Genomic DNA, 27,012 nt, shown 5'->3' with positions numbered 1-27,012 from the left:
CAGGCACTGGAATATTCCTCACAACAGGAATCACATTCTTGGATAAAGCTAAGTCGTTACCGACAATAATGTCAACGCCTTCAACGGGTAAACTGTCCACAACGGCAAGTTTCACTTCTCCTGACACTACCCGACTTTCTAAATTCAACTTCAACAAAGGACAAAGAACACAAGTGTTAGGAAATCCACCTAACATAACTTTCTCTTCTATATTGATTTCTGCCCTGTTCGGCACACACTCCCTCCTTATCAGTGATACAGCGGCCCCTGTGTCTCGAAGCAAGACCACTTCTCTCGAATCTACTCCTCCAAGAGAGGAAACTACGCCTTCTGACAGAAATTCAACTAAGCTTTCCTAGTTTCTCTCATCACATCATCCCTATTTGATGAAAGGTTAACTAGCGATACTGGTTTCTTACCGTCCTTCCTTTCTGCTGCACAATTTCTTGCTAAATGCCCTTTCCCATTACATCGGAAACAAGTTAATTCTCAGCCACTAGATGCCACTTTACTCTTACAAACCTTAGACGTATGACCAGGTTTTCCGCATGTATAACAGGAATAGTCACTTTTACTCGCATTGCTATTACTAGGACTGAAACCTTTACTGTTTTGTACTCTACCAGACGAAGGATCGTTTCGTTTCTTACTAACACTCAAATTATGAGTTAGACTATATTCATCGGCTAGCCTAGTTGCTCCCGCAAAAGATACTTCTCGCCTATCCTCTATATAAAGTTTAATCTCAGGGGATACGTTATCTTTGAAGTTTTCTAACGACACTAAGTTCTTCAAACTATCAAAATCCTCAACCTTAGCAGAAGTTAACCAATCAAAAAACAGTCTATCTAACTTCTTACCGTATTCTACATACGTAATATTTTCATCCTTTCTCAAATTTCTAAATTTCTTACGGTACGCCTCCGGTACTAACCTATATGCGCTAAGAACAGTTTCTTTCACGATATCGTAATTATCACATTCCTCCTTAGACATGCAACTAAGTAAGTGCCCTACCACTCAAAACTGACTGCAAATATAAAGTCCACATTTCTTTAGGAGAACCTACTCGTTCCATTAACTTCTCAAAACACATGAAATATGTCGTAACATCTTCCTCATCAAACTTTGGTACTAATTTCAACACTGCACTCATACCTAACCTATCAGTTTCGTTTTCGTTCTGGCCTGACTGACTGTTAAGAGTGCTTTGACTTAACCGAGCAATTTCTAACTTGTGCATACGCTCTTTCTTTCTCTCTTCCTGCTCATGCATACGTTCTTTCTCTCTTTCCTGTTGCTGCATTTCTCTCTCAGCTGCTCTCTCCTCTCTCTCAGCCGCTCTTTCATCTCTCTCATACTTTTCCCTTTCTTTCTTCTCAACATACTCACGGAGATCATTCCCCTCTAGACATAGTAGCTTACCTGACTCAATAAACTCTTTCACCATCTCACTCATTCTGATTCTTTCTATATTCTCCCTGTTTCAAACCGTTAGTGTTGATAGCCTAGGCAAGGTCGCCACAAATGTTACGGACTCTGAGATCTCAGAGACAATGTTACGGTGTCGAAATATCCTGGCCAAGGTCGACACAGTGTTACGGCCTCTGAGAGAGGTCCGCTTCAGGTTCGATATGAAATGAAAAAAAAAATATTTCAACACCAACAGTTGAAACTGGGGATACGAATATAGGAAGAAACACTAACACAACAAAGGTTTATTTACAAGCTTACTAACATAGGTAAATGCAGAATGGTATCTCCTATTTACATAAAAAGATAGAATCTTACACTGCATGTACTGGGGGAACAGTGAGGCAATTCAAATACTTGCTAGTCAATTTGGCAATTCGATGCGCTGGCTTCATAAATGTAGGCAAGTGCAGTCGTCCTCTTGACTCCGTATTGCAGAAACTAGTCTACTTGAAAGGCAGGAACTCCACAAAACCTGTAGCAGGACCTTTTCTTCTCTGAAGTCTGCTTGACGTCGAGAAAACACGGCCGTCCACTCCTGAAGACGACTAGACCAATATCCAACCAACTCCCGAACAACTCTTCTTTTGATCCTTCATCGGTTGTTCCTTCGTCTCTAGTCTCTCTCTGACGATCTCTGCTGCTGATCTCTCACTGATATTTTGACCAGTGGCTCTAACTGAGGATATCTCTCTGTGACTAACTAGAGTCTCTCTTTTACGATCTCTCTACATCTGCTACTTCGTCCGTCGCATTTATACGGCATTCTGGGGGCGGAGCCTACGGCGAGCGTCACAGACTTGCGAGATTACTAGAAATCCTTAGATGAATCTAGACGAGGTATTGCATCAGAAATCGCGGCATTTCTCATGTCACATTGGCGAGTTTTTGCGCTCCACAACACGCCCAATGATTCCAGAACAGCCGCGAGAAAAAGGCGCCTCCAACACGGGCGCGAAAACCTCCTTACTGCCGAACTTCTTGAAAATGTGTTCTCCTTTCCTTTATCTTTCTTTGCTAGGAAAAGCAATTACCAAAGAGAGTTAACATAAGGGCAGGGTGAGTGCTGGATGACATTTTTAGTTGCATAGGGGAAGATGGAGTGGGAGCCTAAAGGCAGATTTTTGGAGGAGGAGATGCTGTAGTGTTACGTTGTCTTATGGCATCACGCTGTGGTTCATGTGTTTGTAAAGTGGCCATCATAGATGAACTGGTGGAAAGAGAGAGTGGGGTATCATTTGCTGAGATGGCTGGTAACATGGCAACCGAGAATAGGAATGAGGAGATTTCTGCGGGAGTAGTCTGGCTCATGGTTGCAGAACTAGCCAAGTCAGAAGATCCCCAAAAAGTCAGAAGACTGATTGTGAGGAGGGTCAGTCCCCAACCCCTTCCAGTTAATTAAATTCCTAATATTGGACATATGGGCCTGGGTGTGAGCTGGGGAACTATATTGTCCAAAGCCCTGGATGGGGGGTAGGCACAGAGGAAGATGATTGGTATAATAGTGAGAAAGAGTGATAAAATGATAGATTAAGAAAAAACCAAGCCAAAATTGGTTGTGAATAGGACTACAACCCAAGGCCAGAGGAGGGGTCCAGATGGATGCCAAAAGGTTCCTCCACAACAACAGGCAGTGGTCCCTAGCCCCAAAGTCCCCTCCACAACGACAAAGTTGCTTGGTATGGGAGGGGAGTTACTGATGAAGAATACTGGAAGTTATTCGCAAGTGTCTCTTACCATCAATACCTTCATACTCTCAAAAGTCTGTAACTCTCCAAAATTATATAACTCGAACATCATGAAGACCTGCACTTTCTGCCTGGATAGGAGTTGTGTGTGTGTGTGTGTGTGTGTGTGTTTTACATTATATTACTTTTGATGAAAAAAAAAAACTATTTACTATAAGTCTAAATTAGTCCTTTCCATATTCCTTGAAGTATTAACGATTATCTTCTTTTGCAAACAGGCAGTGGGACTCTGGCAACTATACTTGCGTGCCGCCTAATGTACATCCAGCCTCAGTCATAGTTTTTGTGACAGAAGGTAAGCAGCAATGATAACATTCTCTCTTCTTGAAAATTCCCACTACTCAAGGGAGACTCCAGGTGCAAGGAAAAAACACTTTTGTGTGGATGAATAACACACTGTATGTGTGAGCAGATCAATGAATACCCCTGTTCCAAAGTTGTTCTTTAATCTTGCAAAACACAATTTCAAGCCACACTACAACGCTATTAAATTAAATCAATTGTAAATGTATAATGGCAAATCTCAGATGAAACGAGAAATGGTTAAATCTACTGTTATTAAAGTAAACCATAGTATTATTAGAAATGGTTGTTACAAACTTGACAGTTAATCACTTCTGTTGTTTGGAAAGCAGCTAGCGTTTTCAATGTTGTTAAAAGATTAAAGGTCCAATTTGGTGTGCCTTAGGTGTTCTCTGTGCCGTTAATACTTAATCTTTTATATTTTTTGCTTTTATTCTATATTTTTTAACATTTGTCTTGTATCTGCATCCTATTTAAGATGATAAAGATAAAGTCATTAAATCAAATGGTAGTGGCCATTGCCACAGTTGACTTTGAACTACATATAATTTTTTTTTCTTAGTAAAAATTCTCAGGATGTAGTTTGGTGGCTTTAGTAACTGATGAGTCCACTTACAATCTTTGGTTTATTCATTTGCTGTTATTTTGTGATGATTTTTTTCATTTTGCAATTCTGTAAGACGTCAATTTTCTTTGATTTAAAACCAGTTTCCAGTCCTAATGTCACGCAATATCAAGTCGGAAAAGGCTAACAAAAGGAGCACCTTACATTTAATGGTTAACATCAGGATCCCCGTATTGTACGTTTTTAGTAGTATATTACTATGGTTATTCAGGGAGAAACCCAAGTCTTGTGGACGGAGCCCAAAGGCTTGATTGTTCCCCAAGTCAAGGTAACCGAAACCCAAGACTGGTAGCCCGTGGTGCACAGGGTGAGACACGGCCGTTGGTTCGAGTTCCAGTTAATGGAAGCAGACACAGCTGAATGGAATGGAGCTGAACATCTCTTGGAGGAATAATGGTTAGGAGACGCCCACCATGGGTCAGACCGTTCAGTTAAGTGAGGCCAGTTTACCGCGTGGCAGACACGCAAAGGAATGGCAAAAGAGAGACCAAACCATAAGGGTTAATAGAAACACTTCAGTCATTTTCTTTTATTTTCATAATGCGTCTTTTCATGGCATAAATGGAAGCGAAAAGTGATAGACATTTTATCATTCTTTTAAATAACATAGTTAATTATTTCATCATACATAATACCCTGCTTTATTTCTCAGAGATGCGATACAAACTTTTATCATTATCTTACATATAGCCTATTATTGGCCCAATATACTCTTTATGTCTGCTAATTCCTTAGTCCTTACTGTTTGTTATCGCCTACTATTAGGAATTATTGACCGCTGAAATGAGTTAGCTTAGTATATATCTAGCGACTCTTTCTTGCGACCTGCGATTGTCGTTTAGCAATAATTTCCTTACCAGCATAATTATGTCTAACTTGCAAATATTTTTCAGTTATTGCTTTAATCAATGAGTGCAAGTGGATTATCCAGTGGTTGTGTATCATACATGTGATAACCGAACTCTTAAAATATTATTTTGCCTCTGTAAGCTGCCAATACTGAACTAACTAACTTATGGAAGTTAACTCTCCCGATGTTTACTTACAGAACAACATTTTCCTCATATTTTTTTTTCACAAGTATTGCATATAGTATCAATAACATCATTTGATGGATACACCAATTTTCCTTTGGTTTTTAATTTGATGCGGGTGTGAATAAAAGTAGCGTCTTTTAATGTTAATGCATCAATGCAGACTTCACACTGTAAATAGTTTTTTAACTTGAAAATAACAGCGCCGGCAATATAAGCTTCTATTTTATTTGAACATTTTGACAAGTGGCAATGGTTTGGAATATAACCATAATCATCTTCCTTGTCATCTGAATATGCTTCTTGAACTTCTAAAATTCGATGTCTTGAAAAAAAAAAGCATTTATATTCCTTTCTGCAACCTGCTCTTTTATTCTGCTTGAAGCAGTTAATATGGGCACCGACTCTGATGGCAAGCAGCAGAGAATTGTCTCGCTGTTGGATTATCATTATGGCCTCCCATACTTCTTACTTGACCAAAGAATAGTTCAATATGATCCAGACTGAATTTGTAGGTCGTCAAAAATTATAAAGACCCACCATCTGATGCAACACAGGTTTAGTACAGAATCTGAAGATTTCGTATGCAATAGAGATAGCCAATGAAATCGGTTTTTCGATTTTATTTTAAGATGTCTTTACCATCCTGAAGTCTCAAAGATCTGATATATGTTTCTGTGATATATGTTTCTGCTTTTATTAGAAAATCTTCTGAATTGGGCTTTTAAATCCTTTGGCATTTAGATTTTGAGAATTTTATATGTCAAATAAGGTGTTGAATGCCATAATGAATTCAATAGTAGCTTCACTTCCCTCAAATTCATTTATTTTTTCATCAAGGCGTTATAGTTTCAGTAAGCGTGTTAACTGTCTGGGGATAAAATGGAGTACGAAATTATGTGTTCCGTAAGCAGAAGAGTACCACACAAGAAAACTAAAAGAACGAATTAAAATAACATAGCGTATCAAAAATGAAAAGTGTGACACCCTAGTCATCGCAAGGTCACGTACCTACGGTCGACCCAGGGATTCAGTTGCCAGTCCCAATATGGCGGCCAGCGACCTGAGTGGCTTCACTTATCCCTCAGCAAGGCGTCTCCTAACATTATTCCTCCAAGGAACAACTTCGGACACACAATGGAGAGTGTATCGATAAGTCTCTATGAGTTATTTATCTCAAATGTTTAATTTCGAGTGAATGTCTTTTCAAAATCGGAGCCAGTTTCTTATCTCAGATTTTATGTAGGCGGTACGAAATGAATGTAACGAAAGTGGGCTAGCTTCATCAGACTAAAACAAAACACTTTGAAGTGCGACGGTATTTTCCAATATCAATGACTAAAACAAGCAGCTGTAACTGTTTTGAAAGCCAAAATGCGATTTTTATAAAAAGTGCACCTCTAAACAAATCGTTACAGATCATTTGCTGATGGACGAAATGGTCATTCAGCCAATTAGCTATGTCTTTTAGAGCGTCGCCGAAGTGTTCTGGTTGTTGCAACATTGTCAACATCCGGAGGCTCAGGTGGAAAAAGTGCAGCACAGGAATACCACCATTGGCCCACACCCACAAAATCTGTCAGAATAGGGGAGAGGCAGCAGTCTTCATTATGGCTGAAATTTTACTCAATATTTTTATGTCTGCATTCTTGCAAATGCAGGCATTTGTGTATATGTCCGTTTTAGCACTGCTCTTGTTATTTACAAAACTTTTGTTTATTGCTGTCAATGCCATTCCAGTATACTATATATGATACATACATATAAAAGGAAAAATAAAAAAGGATTAATCAGACTGTCAGAGGAAGTTTGAGTTCTCCCTCAAAATCCAAGACTTCACTTCCTTTACGACATACGTATTCTTAGCAGAGAAAAGGGCATATTCATAGCAGGGAGAAACCATCGATATGATTCATCCTATGTCATTGATAATTAGTCTTCAATTCAGTTACATATAAAATCAGTACTAAATGGTTCCCTATACTGGTTTAAGTTAACCACCAACAGCTAAAATGTTTAAATCATTTAGAAAAGACAGAGCGTTTGAAACAGGAACTAATCCAATTGGAACAGGTCCTTCAAACATCCCACAAACCACAAGAACATCTTCAAGTTGTGTAATTTTCCTGCCCTCTCCTTGGCTGCATTGTTGTTATTCTTGTTTACTTCCAAAGAGGGCTATTACTATTATTATTATTATTATTATTATTATTATTATTATTATTATTATTATTATTATTATTATTATTATTATTATTATTATTTCTTGGGAGTAGACCCTCTTTCAAACAAGTCTTAACAAGAGGATTGCTGCATCAGCTCCATTAATTTTGTATAGTCTTTATTTTCCTTATCAAGGATTTATCAGTGTATAGAAGACTCTATACAAAATTAATGGAGTTGATGCAGCAATCCTTTTTAATAAGACTTATTATTATTATTATTATTTTTTTTTTGCTCTATCACAGTCCTCCAATTCGACTGGGTGGTATTTATAGTGTGGGGTTCCGGGTTGCATCCTGCCTCCTTAGGAGTCCATCACTTTTCTTACTATGTGTGCCGTTTCTAGGATCACACTCTTCTGCATGAGTCCTGGAGCTACTTCAGCCTCTAGTTTTTCTAGATTCCTTTTCAGGGATCTTGGGATCGTGCCTAGTGCTCCTATGATTATGGGTATAATTTCCACTGCCCATATCCCATATCCTTCTTATTCTATTTTCAGATCTTGATACTTATCCATTTTTTCCCTCTCTTTCTCTTCAACTCTGGTGTCCCATGGTATTGCGACATCAATGAGTGATATTTTCTTCTTGACTTTGTCAATCAACGTCACGTCTGGTCTGTTTGCACGTATCACCCTATCCGTTCTGATACCATAGTCCCAGAGGATCTTTGCCTGATCGTTTTCTATCACTCCCTCAGGTTGGTGCTCGTACCACTTATTACTGCAAGGTAGCTGATGTTTCTTGCACAGGCTCCAGTGGAGGGCTTTTGCCACTGAATCATGCCTCTTTTTGTACTGGTTCTGTGCAAGTGCCAGGCATTCACTTGCTATGTGGTTTATGGTTTCATTTTTCGTATTGCACTTCCTACATATGGGAGAGATGTTATTTCCGTCTATCGTTCTTTGAACATATCTGGTTCTTAGGGCCTGATCTTGTGCCGCTGTTATCATTCCTTCAGTTTCCTTCTTTAGCTCTCCCCTCTGTAGCCATTGCCAATTATCATCGGCTGGCCTAGTTCTTTAGTCTGTCTCATGTTATTGTCCGTGCATTGGTTTGTTGTGCCAGTCCTCTGTTCTGTCTGTCTTTCTCCGGTCTCTGTATATTTCTGGGTCTTCGTCTACTTTTATTAGTCCTTCTTCCCATGCACTCTTTAGCCACTCGTCTTCACTGGTTTTCAGATATTGCCCCAGTGCTCTGTTTTCGATGTTAACGCAGTCCTCTATACTTATTAGTCCTCTCCCTCCTTCCTTTCGTGTTATATATAGTCTGTCCGTATTTGCTCTTGGGTGTAGTGCTTTGTGTATTGTCATATGTTTCCTGGTTTTCTGATCTATGCTGCGGAGTTCTGCCTTCGTCCATTCCACTATTCCTGCGCTGTATCTGATTACTGGCACTGCCCATGTGTTTATGGCTTTTATCATATTTCCGGCGTTGAGTTTTGACTTGAGTATCGCCTTGAGTCGCTGCATATATTCTTTCCTGATCGTGTCCTTCATCTCATGGTGTTTTATATCTCCTCCTTCCATTATTCCCAGGTATTTGTATCCTGTCTCATCTATGTGTTTGATGTTGCTCCCATCTGGTAGCCTCATCCCTTCAGTTCTCGTTACTTTGCCTTTTTTTTTGTATGTTGACTAAGGCGCAATTTTCTATTCCAAACTCCATCCTGATGTCCCCAGATACAATCCTTACAGTCTGGATTAGGGTGTCTATTTCCTTGATGCTCTTACCATACAGCTTGATGTTGTCCATGAACATCAGATGGTTGATTCTATTGCCTCTTTTCTTGAGTTGGTACCCGGCATCCATCTTCTGTAGTACTTTTGTCATGGGAATCATGGCTACTACGAAGAGTAGTGGGTACAGTGAGTCGCCCTGGAAGATCCCTCTCCTGATATTAACCTCTGCTAGTCTTATTCCAGAGCTTGTAAGTATTGTATTCAGTTTGCGCATTGTATTTTTGAGGAAGCTGATGGTATTTTCCTCTGCCCCATATATTTTCAGGCATTCTATTAGCCATGTGTGTGGTATCATGTCGAAGGCTTTCTTATAGTCTATCCATGCCATGCTTAGGTTGGTTTTCCTTCTCCTACTGTTCTTCATTACCATTTTGTCTATCAGGAGCTGGTCTTTTGTGCCCCTACACTTCCTTCTGCAGCCTTTCTGTTGGTGGGGGATGGTGTTTGTCTCCTCTAGGTAGTTGTATAGCCTTTCACTGATGATACCTGTTAGTAACTTCCACATTATTGGTAGGCAGGTGATAGCCCAGTAGTTACTGGCTATATTTCCCTTACTCTTGTCTTTTTGTACTAAGGATGTTCTTCCTGTGGTCATCCATTTGGGTGCATGGTGATTTGAGATACAATGCTGGAGTTGTTCTGCTATTCGTGGGTGTCTGTCGTGATCTCTGTGAATCTTTGTTTTATTCTCCCTGTTTCTTCTTCCTTGACTTCCTGGAGCCATGTTGCATGTTTGTTGTGTGATACCGGATTGCTCCATATGTTTTCCCAGAGTCTCTTACTTGGTTCGGCTTCAGGAATTTCTGGGTGGTTGTCTTCCCCTCTTAGTTGGCTGTATAGTCTTTTCTGGTTGGTTCCGAATAGTTTGTTCTGTTGGTATCCCTTATTCCTGTTCATGTACCGTTGGATCTTATGTGCTTTGGCCTTAAGCCTCTGTTTTACATCTTCTATTGTTGTGTTTTTAGTCCCCTCTCTTGTACTTTGTATTTCTCGTTGAGTTCCTCCCTTGTTTTCTTGCTTCTTAGCCTTTTTTCTGCCATCTCTTTCAGTTTACTCAAGTCAGATCTCATCACCATGATTTGCTTTTCCAGGCGCCTTTTTCAAGGAGGTTGCTGTTTTGGTTTCTGTTGGGTTGGTTGTGCTGGTGGTGTTGGTGTTCGAATCCCCATCAGTTCTGCTACTAATCTTGCTCCTGCATATGTCAAGTTATTTGTTTCTGTGATACTGGTGGTGTGTATTATGCCCATTATTTCATTGACCTCACTTGTTTTCTCCCTTAATTTCTTGGTGTTGTAGGCTTTCATGGAGGGGATCTTTGTTCTCTCTGTATCTGGCTCCATCCATTGTCTAATCTTTTCTACCCATTCCGTCCTCTCTGTTACTTCGTCGGTGTTTCTTCATGTGTCGTTGTTTGATACCTCATCCTCCCTGTCGTCTTCTGTGGCATCGTCTCTCAGTTCGTCTTCGTGTAATTCGTTGTCGTGTGACTATTATTATTATCATTATTATCATTATTATTATTATTATTATTATTATTATTATTTTACTAAAAAATAATGGCAGAATTCACAGAATTGATTCTATACAAAATTATTTCAGTTCTCCTTATTATTTGTCTTTCTGGCAGGTGGGTATGACAAAGCAGCTGCCCAATATTCATCGTGCTGTAGGTCATCAAGGAATTTCGTGCTGGTGTTATCAAAGGCAACGGGGTATCAGGAACAGGCTGGGGGTCATCAACAGGTATATAGGTGTGTCTCGTAGGTTGGGAACAGGCCGTAGTCGTCAGGGGTCTATCCGTATTCCTTGTTTTTCTTCTTTTCTGGTTTTTCCTATAGGCGTCTACATTTTTCGGCCACCCCGTTTGACCATCATGGATGGATTCATGTTATTTATTGCATTCAAGGGGTTTGAGGAGTCTGGTACCTCACTTTTCATTGGGCAATACCTGTGGCGTCACGAGTGATGTCATTAGGGGGCCGGCTGCTGATTGACTGTCCTCTTTGTGCGCGGAGCCTCATCCTTATTGGTGATGGTGGCGGTCCCTTTGAAGGGCGTGCTACAAGGTCGTCCTCAGGGCTAGAACCTGAGCTTCGATCACCCTCAGGGTTACTAGGGACGCTCTCAGGATGAGAGCTAACGCTTTTATTATCCTCAGGATCCCTCTGGTGTAATGGTCGTTGTGGGGCATTGTCTGCTGCTCTCCTGACAGCGGTGGGGAGGAGGAAGGTCTCCTGTGTGACGTTCATACTGGGCTTCTCCCTTCCGATGTGCAGAGCTTCTAAGATTCACAAACGACATAGATCGGGTGCTTGGTTGATAACCTCGAAGTTACCGGCTATGTCGCAGTGGCGGATTCTTTTATTATGTGCAGTCCTTGCATGATTGAATATTGTTCCTTCCTGCGCATGACAGCAGATCTTCGTGGAGAGGCGCATTGACATCATCCCGATGTAAGTTCCGAGGCATCCTCGGATTGGGCACGTATATCTGTAGATGACGTTCGTCCTCTTCAAGGGATCCTGCCATGGTGTGGGTTTATTCTTTATAATAAGGCTGCGTGTCTTCTTACTTTTGTAGAATATGATCAAGTTGATCTGTTTCCTGTTGTCGGTCGGGGAAACGTGATTCTTGATTATTTCCCATAGGGCTCGCTTGTTTTCTTTATATCGCCTATGGAAGGTTTCCTTGTAGAAAAAATTCATTTTCTTCCATACTCTTCCTAAAGATGTTCTGGATGCTGCGGTTGGTGTGTCCGTTGTTTACTAGGACCTTGGCTGCACGTTCCATCTCCTTATGGGTGTCTGTCCATGTTGGGCAATGGGAGAGAGTTCTCCTGACGTAGGCGCTGATGGTGGTGTCCTTATAACGTTCAGGGCATTCACTCTCGCAGTTCAGACACATTCCCAGGTTCATAGGCTTCGTGTAGACCCTTGTGGCGAACGCACCCTCCTTCTGTTCTCATAGGCTTCGTGTAGACCCTTGTGGCGAACACACCCTCCTTCTGTTCTCCTAGGCTTTGTGTAGACCCTTGTGGCGAACGCACCCTCCTTCCGTTCAACCAGGATGTCCAGGAAGGGAAGACAGCCATCACGGCTATGTTTAATGGTAAAACGTAGACAGCTATGGGTATGGAAGGCTTGTTGTATTTCCTTGATCTCCTCTATCGTTCCTGCTTGGATGAAGGTGTCATCTATATATCTTACGTATATAGAAGGCTTCCCAATGCTCCTAAAGACATGCTCCTCCACTATGCCCACATAAAAGTTCATGAACAGGACCCCGAGGGGAGATCCCATCGCTACACCGTCGATTTGTAAGCACATATGGCCATGGTGTTTAATGAAGGGGGCCTTCTTGGTGCCTATTTCCAGCAGAGAGCGAAGGGGGTGCTCTGGGGATATCCAGTGGGTCAGTGGATGTGTCCCTGTAAATACGTTCAAGGATCATTTCGATGGTTTCATCTACAGGAACTTTGGTAAACAGTGACTCTATATCCATCGATGCAATACTGCCTCCGGGGAGTGCTGATCTGAAGACTTGCAGGAACTCCACAGATGACTTCAAACTGTGTGTGCTGGGGATGTAGAGGGTGGGAATAGAATTAAGTTGTTTTGCAAGGTGGTATGTAGGTGCTGGCATTTGGCTAATGATAGGTCTGAAAGGGTTTCCTAGCTTGTGAGTTTTCACATTACCGTAGATGTACCCGAGGTTGTAATCTCCAGAAATACTAGGTAGGTGTAAGGCGTTTGTAGCTGCGTTGATAGTTTCTATGATCCTATTTCCTTGGCGTTTGTCATCTGTGGGGTTCTTGGTAATATGTTGAAATTTAGTGGTATCGGCGAGGATCTCATCGATTTTTTGTCTATATTCGGTTGTCTTGATAAGTACTAGAGCTGCGGTCTTGTCAGCTCTCCTGACAGTGCTTCCTTCGTTTTCTCTCAGACTTTTAGCAGCATCCCGCAGAATGTCTTTACAGAGAGTATGGAGAAATGGTACCTACAGGAACCCCACCCAGACCCCAAGCAGAAAATTAATTTTTTCTACAAACGAACCTTCCATCGGCAATATAAAGAAGACGAGTGAGCCCTACAGGAAATAATCAAGAATCACGTTTCCCCGACAGACAACAGCAAACAGATCAACTAGATCATATTCTATAAAAGTAAGTAAAAAGAAATGCAGCCTTATTATAAAGAATAACCCCGCACCATGGCAGGATCCCTTGAAGAGGACGAACGTCATCTACAGATATACGTGCCCAATCCGAGGATGCCTCGGAACTTACATCGGGATGACGTCAATGCACTTCTCAATGAGGATCTCCTGTCACGCGCAGGAAGGAATGATATTCAATCATGCAAGGAGTGCACATAATAAAAGAATCTCCTGCTGCAACATAGTGGGTAACTTCGAGGTTATCGACCAAGCACCCGATCTTCGTCGTTTGCGAATCTTAGAAGCACTGCACATCGGAAGGGAGAAGCCCAGTATGAACGTCACACAGGAGACCTTCCTCCTCCCCATCGCCGCCAGGAGAGCAGCAGACAACGCCCCACAACGACCATAATACCAGAGGGATCCTGAGGATGATGGAAGCGTTAGCTCTCATCCTGAGGGCGTCCCTGGTAACTGTGAGGGTGATCGAAGCTCAGGCTCTCGCCCTGAGGACGACCTAGTAGTATGCCCCTCGAGGGGCCTCCACCATCACCAATAGGGATGACGTTGCACCCACGAAGAGGACAGCCAATCAGCAGCCGGCCCCCTGATGACATCACTCATGACGCCACAGGTATTGCCCAATGAAAAGTAAGGTATCAGACTCCACAAACCACTCGAATGCAATAAATAGCGTGAATCCATCCAACACAGACCATTGCACTTAGCTATCCCATCCTGATGATGGCCAAACGAGGTGGCCGAAACATGTAGACGCCTATAAGAAAAACCAGAAAAGAAGAAAAACAAAGAATACCGGATAGACCCCTGACGACTACGGCCTGTTCCCAACCTACGAGATACACCTATATACCTGTTGACGACCCCCAGCCTGTCCCTGATACCCCGTTGCCTTTGATAACACCAGCCCGAAATTCCGTTGACAACCTACAGCACAATGAATATTGGACAGCTACTTTGTAATACCAGCATGCCAGAAGGACAAAACATAAGGAGAATTTAAATAATTTTGTATAGAATCAATTCTGTGAATTCTGCCACTATTTTTAATAAAACAAGTTTGAAAAGTCTGTTTCCAGCATACACAGATATTATTATAGCTCCCAACCTAATGAAATAGTTGGGATTTGTTGCATTATAATCTTAATGCATGTGTAAAAATCTATTGATGTTTTTTAGGGATATCTTTACATTTCAATTTATTTTGAAAGTAACTGGTTATCATTTCTACTAATTAGATCACTGTAGTGCGAAGTAACGTTTGGAATCTCATGAGTACATCGATTTGTTTTGATAAAGTCAGGTTAAGAAATGAATGGTAATTCGATAAAGGAGAGAATAAAGAGAGGGTCGCCAACAAAGATTTTACTTACATCTATGTTAATACTTAGGTGCTCTTCATGCCTAGAACATACCCCTGATCAATCAATGACACGTGTTTCAAGACGATTACGATTTCACGAGCTGCAGAGAAATTTCGCGGTACATTGGTTGATTTTGTTTGTTTCCGCAGGTGACACCGTCGCTGCCGTTCAACGACGAGGCCACAATGGCAGTGGAAGTAGCAGCAGTAGCAGCGGGAGCGAAAGGAGCACCACCGCCACCAATAAGAATACCGACCACGCCGATGTCAGCACAAGTAATTCTGTGGCGTCGCTGGAGCTGGACAAAATCGTTTCTGTATTCGCAGTTTATTTCAATATTGTGTTCTCTGTAAGATGAGGTCGTGTCGACTCAGGTTCAGGAAGGGAACATAGCACTTGTTTACAAAGTCACCGGACGATAGGCCTTGTTACTCGCCCCTTGGGAAATTAATTGTCAAAAAAAACATTATGTTATATATAGAATATATCTATATATATATATAATATATAATTATATAATATATATATATATATTAGATATATGTTTAGTATGTATGTATGTATGTATGTATATGTTTAGTATTGCCAATAAGAAAAAAAATTCAAGTTGTGTTCCTTTGCAAGACATAATCCAGTACCACAGAATTGCTATTTTGAGGGAATAGTAAATAAATAGATGGAATTTATTTCATCTGGAAACCCACATAAAATAAGTGAACGGGTACATGTCGTGAACTAGCAATGACTGAAAACTGACTTAGCCCTCTGAGAATGAACTTAGGTGTAATCAACTGGAAAGAACTTGATGGAAATAATGCAGTTATGTCACAGTTATTTTCTTGTAAGTGGAGGGAGATTTAGTTACTGGTGTTTAGTACGATGTTTGTTCTTTATAATAACTCCGTTGCTATAAACCTCACTGTATAAACAATAAAAGGGCTAATTCATAGTTGGAAATAAAGAAAATGGAGTGCTATGAAAATGTTAAGTTGTAAATAATGGGTAACAGCTATGTTAAAGCCTGTTTTAATGTCTTTATTCAGTATTGAAAAGTAGAGCTATTTCTGTACATTCACTCTGGCCCTGATCTAAAGCCTTGGAGCATATCTTTTACTGTCGTTCTATCTGCCGGGGAATGCAGTGGGCTTTTTTTGTACCCGACTAACAAATTGAAACCCCTTTCTCTTTAAATCCATTCATCAAACTCGACTGCTGTTTAGTTTCACATAATATTTATAGATGATGGGAGACGTCTTGTTCATTCCTTGTTGCCAGTGTAAATGGTGGACGGACTGAATATGGATACTTTTCCTATACATAACAGAAGCTCAGAGTGAGTTTTGATTCATATGAATACTCATGAAAACAGTTGCTGCGATTTTACAAATCAATGAAGTTTCTCTACGGTATGGTGTCACATGAAAGAGCAATATATAGGCTAGCTTTAATATCCAACATGTTTGTTCGTTAGTTTTGTGTTTTCCGTTTCTTATGTTAATAAATGACTGAATATCACGTACAATATTTTTATCAACCTCTTATTTACTGATGAAACTGAACTAAAGAATGGCTCAAGTTACTGCACTGGCAGTCCGCAAGAATTGTACTACAGCACACCAAAGGCAAAGACAATCTATTTTCCAACTCCTAAAGCAGCTTGTTGGAATCTCATCTTTATTTTCAAGCCGCCGTCAGAGATGTCCCTTCATCGACTCTGATCTAACTGTAAGTAGCCTCTACAAACTAAGTAATGTACGTAAAACACTTTCCCATAGAAATGACTGCTGCCAATTGGTGAGAATAAGGAACTGTCACTTGAAGCATTTAGTCTTTAAGGAAACACTTAAAATATGGATGCTTTACCAATGCTCATACAAACTATATAAAACAAGACTAGAAAAAGGCTAGGGAATTAGCAAATTACGCCCACTTTGCAAATGAACAGGGTCTTGTATCATTAAATAACTACTACACTGTTTACAGTCGATGGTATTGCAGCAGACGTTCCTATAATACATAACAGCATACAAGTTACCGTATTTGAAACTTATGAAAAAAATAGTCGCACATGGATACCAAATATGGTAAAGGATTACTAGAGTGTGAGCAGAAAGGGTAAAAAAAATATCTATCTTGAGCGAAGATAACATCGAGAGCATCAGTTGCATATACAGTGAGGCCTTTGACAAAATAACTCACCAAAAATTATTATTGTATCAACATAATTTAGTTATCAATGAAATTACCCTGTTCAGGAAAGATCACGTAATAATAATTAACCTATATTCATTTCACGAAAGTGAGCGTATAGAGAATATATTTGGTAACATTTACATTTTACCAATATAAATATACAGAGGAAAAGTAAAATACTGTTGTCAACGTTTCGATGGAGTGTAAAACATCATGACATTTAGAAGTGATAGTCATGAATCAAGATGAATTACGCCAATGGCATGAAAATGAGTCGATGGTCTAGTGAAATGAAAAGTACTACAGTCAAGACTGAAACCCATTTAAAACTTTATAAGAAACAAAATAAAAACTGCGAGCCTTGGCCAGTCACAGATAGTCTGGAGGGAAAAATTTTAAATATGCGAGGGAAAAACAATTATTATTCCAGCATACAAACTCTGCGGAAATTTAACGCCATATTTAACTTCCCGGAAAATCTACGACAATGAAGCGCATCGATCCCAAGATCCTTCTCAAGGCAAAGTTTGCAGCGTGGAAAGACCGTCCTTCGAATCGTCGAGCTAAAAATTTCCGCAGTAGGTGTACATCCGTGTCCGAGACTGGAGGGTGAGGTGATGGGCGTTGCCGAAGAGGAGGGCGATATGGAGAAAGGGATAAGAACGTCGGAGGAAGAAGCAGGAAGTGGGTGAGAACTGAGCAAATTTTTCCTGGTTACTTGCGGCGCCCTTCTCCGCTAGTGGAAGGTAAGCTTCACTGGCAGGCCGCGGTCTTTTCTTGTTGCGCAAGTCACGACTTCTAATTGTCAATTAAAATCTTCAACTTTTTCAACCGTCTATGGATATCTAGGTTAACAGCAGTGGAATGAAGAGTGTTCAAGTCGTCCATTGCTCAAGATACCTGTAGATGTAACCGCAGACCAGGGGAGAGGGTGGGGAATTCCTATTTTATAAAATCTGACTTTAAAATTCAGTTTATGATTGTACTTACGCATTGATGGCAGCCGTAACATTGGTTTCATTCCTAAGGGGAAGATTCACTGGTACTCTTCGTTGATTGGTCATGCCTTTTGCCTACGAATACCGGAAAACCCGTTACACTAGCAACCACATTTCACAAGAAGGCCACGATTGACCAAGACGCCCAACGAGGCGCCCTGACCCGAACTCGCAGATTAACTCCAGCCATCGCCCTTCATGATCAGCAACCAGAACCAGTGAGCCACCCGATAGGATTGAAGCCACTTTTCAGTCTGCCACCTCCAGAAACTTATTTCTAATTTTGCGGGCTACCCTACGAGCAAATGCCCGTGCTTAATTTTAATCTGTACATCTCCGACTTTCGTGAAAACTATGCAGTCTTGAAATGTAGCGAAATGTTAACGTCTATATTTTACATATCCTGTCTGTATATTTAATATTATCTCTAATATTAAGTTAAAAACGTTTCCACTTGTCTGTACCCTTCCTTTCGTGAAATGAATACGAGACATTTATTGCGTGACTTTTGTCCTCCAGAAAAAGAAATTATTAGGAAAATCGAAACTTATCAATCAAACTTTGCCGATGCTGCTCTTAACTTTCAAAGGATGATTTTTACGACAGAGCCTCCTTCCGGAATAGACCAAATAATACATAATCACTGACGCAACTGGGAATTGCAGATGTAGGATGTGCTACACCAAAGCTATCTCAAATCTGCTAAATCTTTAAAAAGGGCAATTTTTCCAAATACTTGACACAAACAGCGAGGACGGCACCTATCTCCAAGATAACCCTTACCACTAAGTTGTTGGTTGAGGGGGACTGGGTATATTTCCATTCTCTTTATCTATTTTCCACTCGTCTGATAAACCAGTAATGTATAAAATACTGAAACCAAATAATAAACTATTTTGGTATGTATTGCAACTATCAGTGAAATATAACACTACAACACACTTTGACAAGTTCCGTTCCGTCCGTCCTCAGGAGGAGTAGAAATCAAATATATTTGAGGAATGAAGACAATACTTCCCCCTTCATTCTGGACTGAGTAGCAATAATAAGGGCCTGATTATCAGCCTCCCTACAAAAGCCTAGTCAACTTCTAAAGTAAGAGAACACATAAATCGATGAGGTTACATTGTGAATCGGAAAGAATATTAGGAACCACCAAAAAAGGATAATACTCTCGTAAGTGGTTAGTTCCCTTCGAATAAGGCTATTGGGAAACACTGTCTGTTTAATGATGACCATATTTCAAAGCAAACATTTAAGGAAACAAAACTTTGGTGAGGCATCATGAATGCATTGGCGCCCATAGGGAAGTGCCATCAGTGCACCTCACGTGGCGCGCTTAATTGCGTCCCACTTTTTGGGCTTTTGCTTTACATCCATTCTCGCTTCCTTTATTCAGTCTTGCTGGCCAACCTCTCTAACTCACTCTTTTTACTCTCAAGTGCTGAATAACAAAGTGCCTCAGTGCTTGGCTGCACAACCAAAGTTCCATATACGGTCATTCGTGAATGAATTAGGTGGTTATGAAAAAGTTTATAGCCTATACTCAAAAAACAAGAGAGATTGATTACCACATTCCTAATGAAATGCAAAATAACATCGATGATTATGGAGATATATAAAGAGAAGTCCACAGGACTGAGTGCTACAGAATACTTTGTGTGAAGATTAAGTTCCACGACAAAACGTTCTACACTGAGGTTCTAAACGAATTCATGTCCTTCAAATATAATTTTCATTCTGTTGAGGAAACAAGCTAATATTGTAAATGTTGTAAATGCAAGAAACAGCAGGCTGTTCCTCCCGAACATGCATGTAGGGAAAAATAAGGAGAATAAAGCAGTGGCGAGGACGAAAGTAAGGATGATTAGGTCAGGCTACAGAGTAGTTAATCACCAGTGATTCCGAACCCGTTGAGAATTCAGCGAGAGATTACAATATAAAAAAAGAGACAACCGATATTTTGGAATGCCAGAGTACTGCATCGGCAACCATATCCACAGCTCGAAGTATACTAGAAGTTTCCATGTCATCTACTGGCATACTTATAAGACAAAGTTGTTTATTATTTCCATAGGACTTATATATCCCTCGTGTAAAAGGTTTGCCACAAATTTGTCTCTTATCATGTCACCATAACAAAAGAACATATGCTGCAAGAGACTTCACTAACAAGAACATTACAGCGTATTCTTAATCGAAGTTATAAATTATAATTCGTGTATTGAAAGGAAAATTTTATCTTCTAAGAGACAAATTTTTTTATGATTTCCTACAACTTTTGTGTATTGCAGCTAACCTTTGTCAAAAAAAGGTCAATTTTTTAAACTACTTTCTACATTCTGATACAAAATTACGAAAAACCGTATGCTTAAATAAAAATTCAGTAAAAATAATACCACTGGTTGCATTAGTACGGGTCCGTTACATCATTTTATAAAGCCAGTTGAGTAAAAAACCATTTACTCTTTATAATGAAGGCCAATATGGAAACAGCAATCAAATCCAGACCAATTACTTTCAACCCCCAAGGTGTGACAAAACTAATGAGTCAACCCCTTTTTTTTATTCCAGTCTAATTTTCTCGGTTTTGTTCGGATAAAACTAAACGCAGGCAGCTAAGCATGCTTTTACTTTTGATGTTCAGTATTTGTCTTTCTCATGACGAAGTAAATTTTCTTCGTTAAAAATACCTTTCACCAACTCTTTCTTCGACTTTTATTTTCTTCGTCAATTGAACTTTAGTATGGTTTCAGATATCCCAAAGTGGATACTAGGCAGGAGAGCCTAAGAAAACATTTGGAGCAACTGTTCCATAAGACTGTGTCAACTTCGGATATCATACTACGAACAAAACTCACTAAACTTGCTTAAGGGAAATCAGTATTTACAGTCATCAAGGAGAGTTGGTATATTATACACAGTGGCTATTAAAAGATTATTTTACAAAAAATAAAAATAAAAAGTCTGATAAAACGCAGTACATTTTATAAATGTGTAAAGGGAAAACTAAAGAAAAATAAAAGTACGATTGGCGTTAAATCACCACTTTCCAAACGAGTCTGTCCGCATAATCAGACTTGCTTTTGAGTTAAGCATTATGAGCCCAAAATGAGGATTTAATAGAGGGGACTGTATAAAACTATTTACGAAAGTAAATCAGTCCATTTCGTCTCTGTTTTGGCGAAATGGCGTACCCCATTGTTTAAAGTTTTTGAGTTTTCCAGTCAAAGTTTGTTTTTATATACTGTTACATATCTGAAGTTTCAGCTGTCTGGGTTGTCAGATTTTCCACAAAAGATGAGCTAATTACAGACTTTGGATAATTTCGAAATCTTTGAAGCCTATATTCTCAGAATATGGAGAAAATCGCTTACGTACGTTCTTCAAAGTAGAGACGAGTTTTTAAGCCTAGTAGTAACGGGAATATGGCTGCAATGACAACAGTCCTTCAAAGAACAAAGGTGAAAAGTCAAGTGTGTCACGTATGTTAGACCTCCAACCTTTCGACAGGTCAGGTAATAGGTTCTGGAGGTCTCACATCTACAAGAATTTCACTGACTTACCTCAGAACATGCCTAGGTCAATAATATGGAAACGGTATTAGGAGAACCAGTCAAAAAATCATCAACAAAGGTGAAAAAATGTAAAATTCCTCAGAAACTATGTGACCAGAAAAACTGTCTCGTTTATAATCAAAAGAGCAATTCTAACAGCGAGGTAGGATAATCGACCAATTTGACCTCCTGAAACCCCGACAGAAAATCTAAATAGAATCAAATAATTCATGGAAAACCAGGAACGTTAATTCAAAATGCGTTGAAACAATGTTTTCCGTCTCCTTTCTGAGGAAAAATCAGAACTTTGCCTGGGTTTAATATCTCGGTCGTAATATGACTTTCTAGGATTGAAAAAGTATATTTGCAACTACTTACAATAGCTATACAGTCATTTCATTCTAAGAAATCAGAACAAGTTTAAATTGTTATTAATACGTGTTTTACAAACGAGCAAAAGTTGAATGAAATAACACAACAACAATTAAGTTTAAAACTGCGTGCAAGACGTGTCCGAGAAGTGTTGTGTGTAAAGTGAAAGGCTAGAGCGATGTTCAAAGTGAATACGAGGCAACCTTATATACGTACTACGGTCTCCCTAACTACCTACTAAGAAAATTACAAGGAGTACAAAATAAAGCAGCCAGATTAATAAAAAATATTACGTTCCCGTGACAGAATAACCCCGCCACTAATTGAGTTACATTGGCTCCCAGTAAAAGCAACAATGGAATACAAAATGCTTCTTACAGTCTTTGAAGCACTAAATTATGGTGAACCAACATATATGAGAAACTGCTTAAGCTTCTTTAGACCTGAAATGAATATTGTAATCAGACATGCAAGACAAGCATATAGACTACTTGAACCTAGAGCAAATTGTAAGTCATGTGAGAGAGCATTTTGAACATTGCGCAAAAAGACTATACAACGAAATACCGCCTAAAGTGAAGATCATACAAGAAGAAAGCAAGTTTAAAAAAGAACTAAAGATTCTCCTATTTTCCAGGAGCTACGATACTGATGAGAAAACACTGAAGGACAATTATAAAATATAAGAGGCAACTTATTTAGAGAACGTACAAGGCCCCGCCAGAGAGGGATAATCCCTGTGGAGGGCTGTACATACAACCAAAGTGAAAAGAATCAAAGAAATATGAGGTTGTACTAAGCATTTATTGCATGGCTTGAGTATTCCTCCGAAATTCTCGAGAAATTTACAAAATTAAATACGTGAATACAAAAGCCGTGCCTTCAATGGCACTCTGAGGCACTGAGGGATTGCTTTCCCACTGTTGTGCAATTATTTCTAGCATTAATGAAGGATGCCTTAGGTTCACTCAAAACACACGCGTGCGCGCACACACACACAAATCAGTATGGAAAATACGGAGTAGCAGTAATGCAGTTATAGTATTTACATATCTGTGTGTAACAAAATGTTTGCAGTGCTGCGTTTAAAATAAAACAAAACATTAACGATACTGAGCCACAATGAGTCCCAGATTGATTAAACTGTTCGCTGAGCTACATTGCTGAGACAAAATTTAATCAATAAATATCGACGGAATTTACTCGATTCAAGTATGAAATGTTTGTTTTATTTTCAGATAGAATTTCACATGACAATGTGTGCACAAGTTCCGTTTTGTTCAAATGAGATAAAAAAGAAAGTAAAAAATGCGCCTAAGGCACTATCAAGTTTTCTGTACAGCGTATAATGCTGTATAAAACTCTCAGCCACGGCCCATGAAACTCTCAGCAGTGGCCCATGGAACTTTCTGACACAGCCCGGTTGTGGCCTGTGTTGTTGCCACCTTTAGCGGTTCCAAACGCACGAGCATGGCTAACTTTAACCTTAAATAAAAATAAAAATTACTGAGGCTAGAGGGCTGCAAATTGGTATGATTGATGATTGGAGGGTGGATGATCACCATAGCAATTTGCAGCCCCCTAGCCTCAGTAGCTTCTAAGATCTGAGGGCTGACAGAAAAAGTGCTAACGGACAGACAAATAGTCATCTCAATAGTTTTCTCTTACAGAAAACTACTAAAAGCACTGAAAAGGCAAAGACAAGAACGACTTTATAACTGAACATATTTCTGTTCGAGCTTTCATTTCTCGATCAGTTAAAAAGATACATTTCTGTGTGTAAATAAAGACCTGCAAGTATGTTAGTTAGGTACCCTATTAACTGTTTCCCGATTTCACGGCTTCCTGAACTTATTTTCATTTTTATTACCAGATATCCCATTATAAATATAATTGAATCACAAGGATGGATGAGTATTTACGAGTAACTCAATACCACGCTTCATTATGCTTATAAAGACAGGTGCTAACGAGAATTTAACACTCATGGAACAGTATCCAGGTTTATGAGGAATCTGAATATTTTAACATTTAAATTCTTTAAAAAAGTATAAAGAGAAAGTAAACTGGGAAGTTACTGATGGAAATGGAGAAAGAAAATGCAGAGATACTAAGTTTAATGTTATAGAAAGCCTATGTAACGTTTTACACAAACATACACATGATTTATATATATAAGTGTATAAATGAATAAATATAGATAATCTAATATATATATGAATATATATAGATATATATATATATATATAAATAAAAATATATATATTCTATATATATGTATATATATAATATATATATATATATATATATAATATATATATATACAGTATATATATATATATCCTCCTTATTGTTTCCACTTTAGAAATTATCACTAGTATAAAGATTACAGTAACTGAATTATTACAAAAAAAAAAACTGTTAATCAATTAAGCGAAATTAAACGCCACATTTTTTTAATTATGTAAAGAATGATTCTCGACGTTTAAAGGAAAACCTGATTCTAATTTTATTACACGAATGTGCTATGTATATTGGGCAAGCAAAAAAACCATCAACAATCTAAAACTAATTAAATCTACACATATATACATATATATGTATGTATGTATAATATATATATATATATATATATATATGTATATCTTGATATATATATATAATATATATATATATATATATATATAATAAATAAAAATATATAGATATATATATATATAGATATATATATATATATATATGAATATTTATCACATCACCGTGATTCATATAAATCATTCGAGCTACAAATGTCCCTTAATATCTAATTCGCTCTACCTTGGAATTGATATATTTTCATATATGTACCGAGGGGGAATTTTTTTTTAGTTGAAATAATTTCGTACCCCCATGGGATCGAACCACCGTCCAGTTGGACGGAGAACGAAATATATATATATAATAAAATATATATATATATTATATATATATATATATATATATATTATATATATAGATATAGTATATATATATATATGATAGATATATATATATATATATATATATATATATATATATATATATATATATATCTATATATATATTTAATATATATTAATATATATATATATATATATATATATATATATATAAAACATATATTAACTTTACATCCGCATTCTCATACACTAACTACTAGTCTTATTGACTTATAAATATGTGCTGTTCATAAATAACTATCCTATCTTGGTTCAGTTTTTATCAACATGCTGTAACCACAGGAAAACTCTTTGGGCTACGAATCATAAATGAATACGAAATTTAACTTAAATATCACTTAATGGTGGCTTTGGTAATATTATGTTTATGTCTGTATGGTTAAAAAAAAACCCACTCATGCAAACAAAAACTAACAGCAAAAGAAAATCTTTACTTTTTTTTTTAATAGCTGTGACCAGATCAACTCATGGACGTATTTGAGCTCTTTCTAAAAATCTCAAGACAAATTCACATGATGAAGTGACGCTTTCAGTTATGTATTTTTTCATAAAAGCAACATTTGCATATTGTTTGCAATGTATGAATCTATTGGTCTTATTCAAAACTAAATAAAGCTTTATACTATAGAGCAAATGGGTGTTGAGAATTGAACACGTGGCTGCCTATATCATATTAAGCAGTAATAACGGAAATTATGTGATCATAAAACAAGTCCTCTTCCCTATATTATTCCAGTAAAAAAAAAAGATTTCACTCACAGCAGGGCGACGATTTTTCATTCATGCATATGTTGCCATCATATAGGTATTTACAAAATAAGAATCGGTGGTGAAAACTCGGTAGATTTCAATCTCTTCTTACCAATAAATCGCTGGCTTCTCCTGCTAATTCTTCATTCAACCGTTTTTCTTTCAAGTTAGTTACATTACTATGGCTCCTACATCAGCATCATCCTTGAGGTCATTTACAGCTTCATAAAGTAAATGGCAATTTAGCATCTTTTTATGTTCGGTTATTGTTCATCTATATCGAATAATTGAACTGCGAATAAATCGCACCGATGAAAGAAAAAAGGACGATAGAAAAACCAGGAAATGACGAATTTTCATCGACGGCTCAGGCAAGGTGAAGGGGAAGAAGGCCACGACAGGAGGGAGGCACTTGACATTCATGGCCTCCAGTGCCGAAGCCAAAGTGAACGACGACCATTTATGTTCGTGAGAGAGAGAGAAAAAAAAAAGACCCATTCACGTTCAGTTTACATGAATTGCTTGACAAAGAACTGCAAGTCAAAGAAGTTCGATACTTGAGGTACCAATGATATGGATTACCATTACCACAAACCCCAGCAAAAACCATCATAACCGGGAAGAGGAATGAATACTACGTATAACCCTCGTCCCTGGGGTTCGGGCTACTTTTGCCGTTGTGGATTTTTAAAAACGATTTCTTCAAATTCCTCTTTGTTTCAGTAAGGTGTACAGAATGGAGACTGAGAGAGATGTTGAAACCATAGCCACCTTACACATTGACCGTGGCCACACGTGTACGTTTTGGAAACATTTCGTTGGGCCATCAAACTACATGAAAAGAAAAGGAAGAGGGATGTTGAAACATAGCCACCTTACACATTGACCGTGGGCACTCGTGTACATTTTGGAAACATTTCGTTGGGCCATCAAACTACATGAAAAGAAAAGGAAGGTAAACATCTGAATAAGAAAACGTAAAAATTACATTAAAAGTTAACATTTGGCTCACGAGAAATATTCTTATCATTTAAATAAGGACACTGCTCCCAGGTTTTCATATAAACATACACTACAAAATTATATAGTCACTTACCAACTCACTACCAACTTTACCGCTGAAACGAAAGTATGCGTTACCATAACGAGACGGAGCTGAAAAGAAAAATATATTTCAAATTTAACAAAATTAACACTAATATTGGTATACTAAACATAACCACTTTCTAACTAATAGTACTTTTTTTGAAGAGTTTATGGATATATATATGATATATATGTAATATATATATATACTAACATAAGAATATACAGATATAATATATATTACATATATTATATATATTATATATATTATATATCTATATATATAGACTATATATATATATATTATATATATATATATATATATATATATATATATATATATATATATATATCTATATGGAAATTTAATACGTGATTTGCCTTTATT

The 27,012-nt window shown here is 38.3% G+C and overlaps 1 protein-coding gene and 1 long non-coding RNA gene across 7 annotated transcripts in view; one reads left to right on the top strand and one right to left on the bottom strand.

Moving 5' to 3' along the window:
- The window catches only part of LOC135221949 (uncharacterized), a 677,814-nt gene extending 662,667 nt beyond the window's left edge, over nt 1-15,147 (top strand). For all 5 annotated transcript variants that reach the window (XM_064259991.1, XM_064259992.1, XM_064259993.1 and 2 more), the window contains 2 exons: nt 3,440-3,516; nt 14,840-15,147. In XM_064259991.1, the coding sequence (XP_064116061.1) occupies nt 3,440-3,516; nt 14,840-15,048 (286 nt within the window). In that variant the 3' untranslated portion in view covers nt 15,049-15,147. The remainder of the gene's footprint in view (nt 1-3,439; nt 3,517-14,839) is intronic.
- Nucleotides 1-27,012, bottom strand: part of LOC135221951 (uncharacterized) — a 71,865-nt gene that overhangs the window by 23,660 nt on the left and 21,193 nt on the right. Inside the window, exons 2-3 of one of the 2 annotated variants that reach the window (XR_010316136.1) lie at nt 26,635-26,693; nt 25,165-26,369 (exon numbers count right to left, since the gene is read on the bottom strand). This is a non-coding gene — a long non-coding RNA (uncharacterized LOC135221951). Of the gene's footprint in view, nt 1-25,164; nt 26,370-26,634; nt 26,694-27,012 lie in introns of those variants that run through there. The other variant, XR_010316137.1, reaches the window with a different exon arrangement.

This window comes from Macrobrachium nipponense, chromosome 3 (genome assembly GCF_015104395.2).
Source record: "Macrobrachium nipponense isolate FS-2020 chromosome 3, ASM1510439v2, whole genome shotgun sequence".
Classification (NCBI taxonomy): Eukaryota; Metazoa; Arthropoda; class Malacostraca; order Decapoda; family Palaemonidae; genus Macrobrachium; species Macrobrachium nipponense.
The sequence above is the reverse complement of the archived record's forward strand: the minus strand, read 5'-3'. Positions and strand labels throughout refer to the sequence as shown.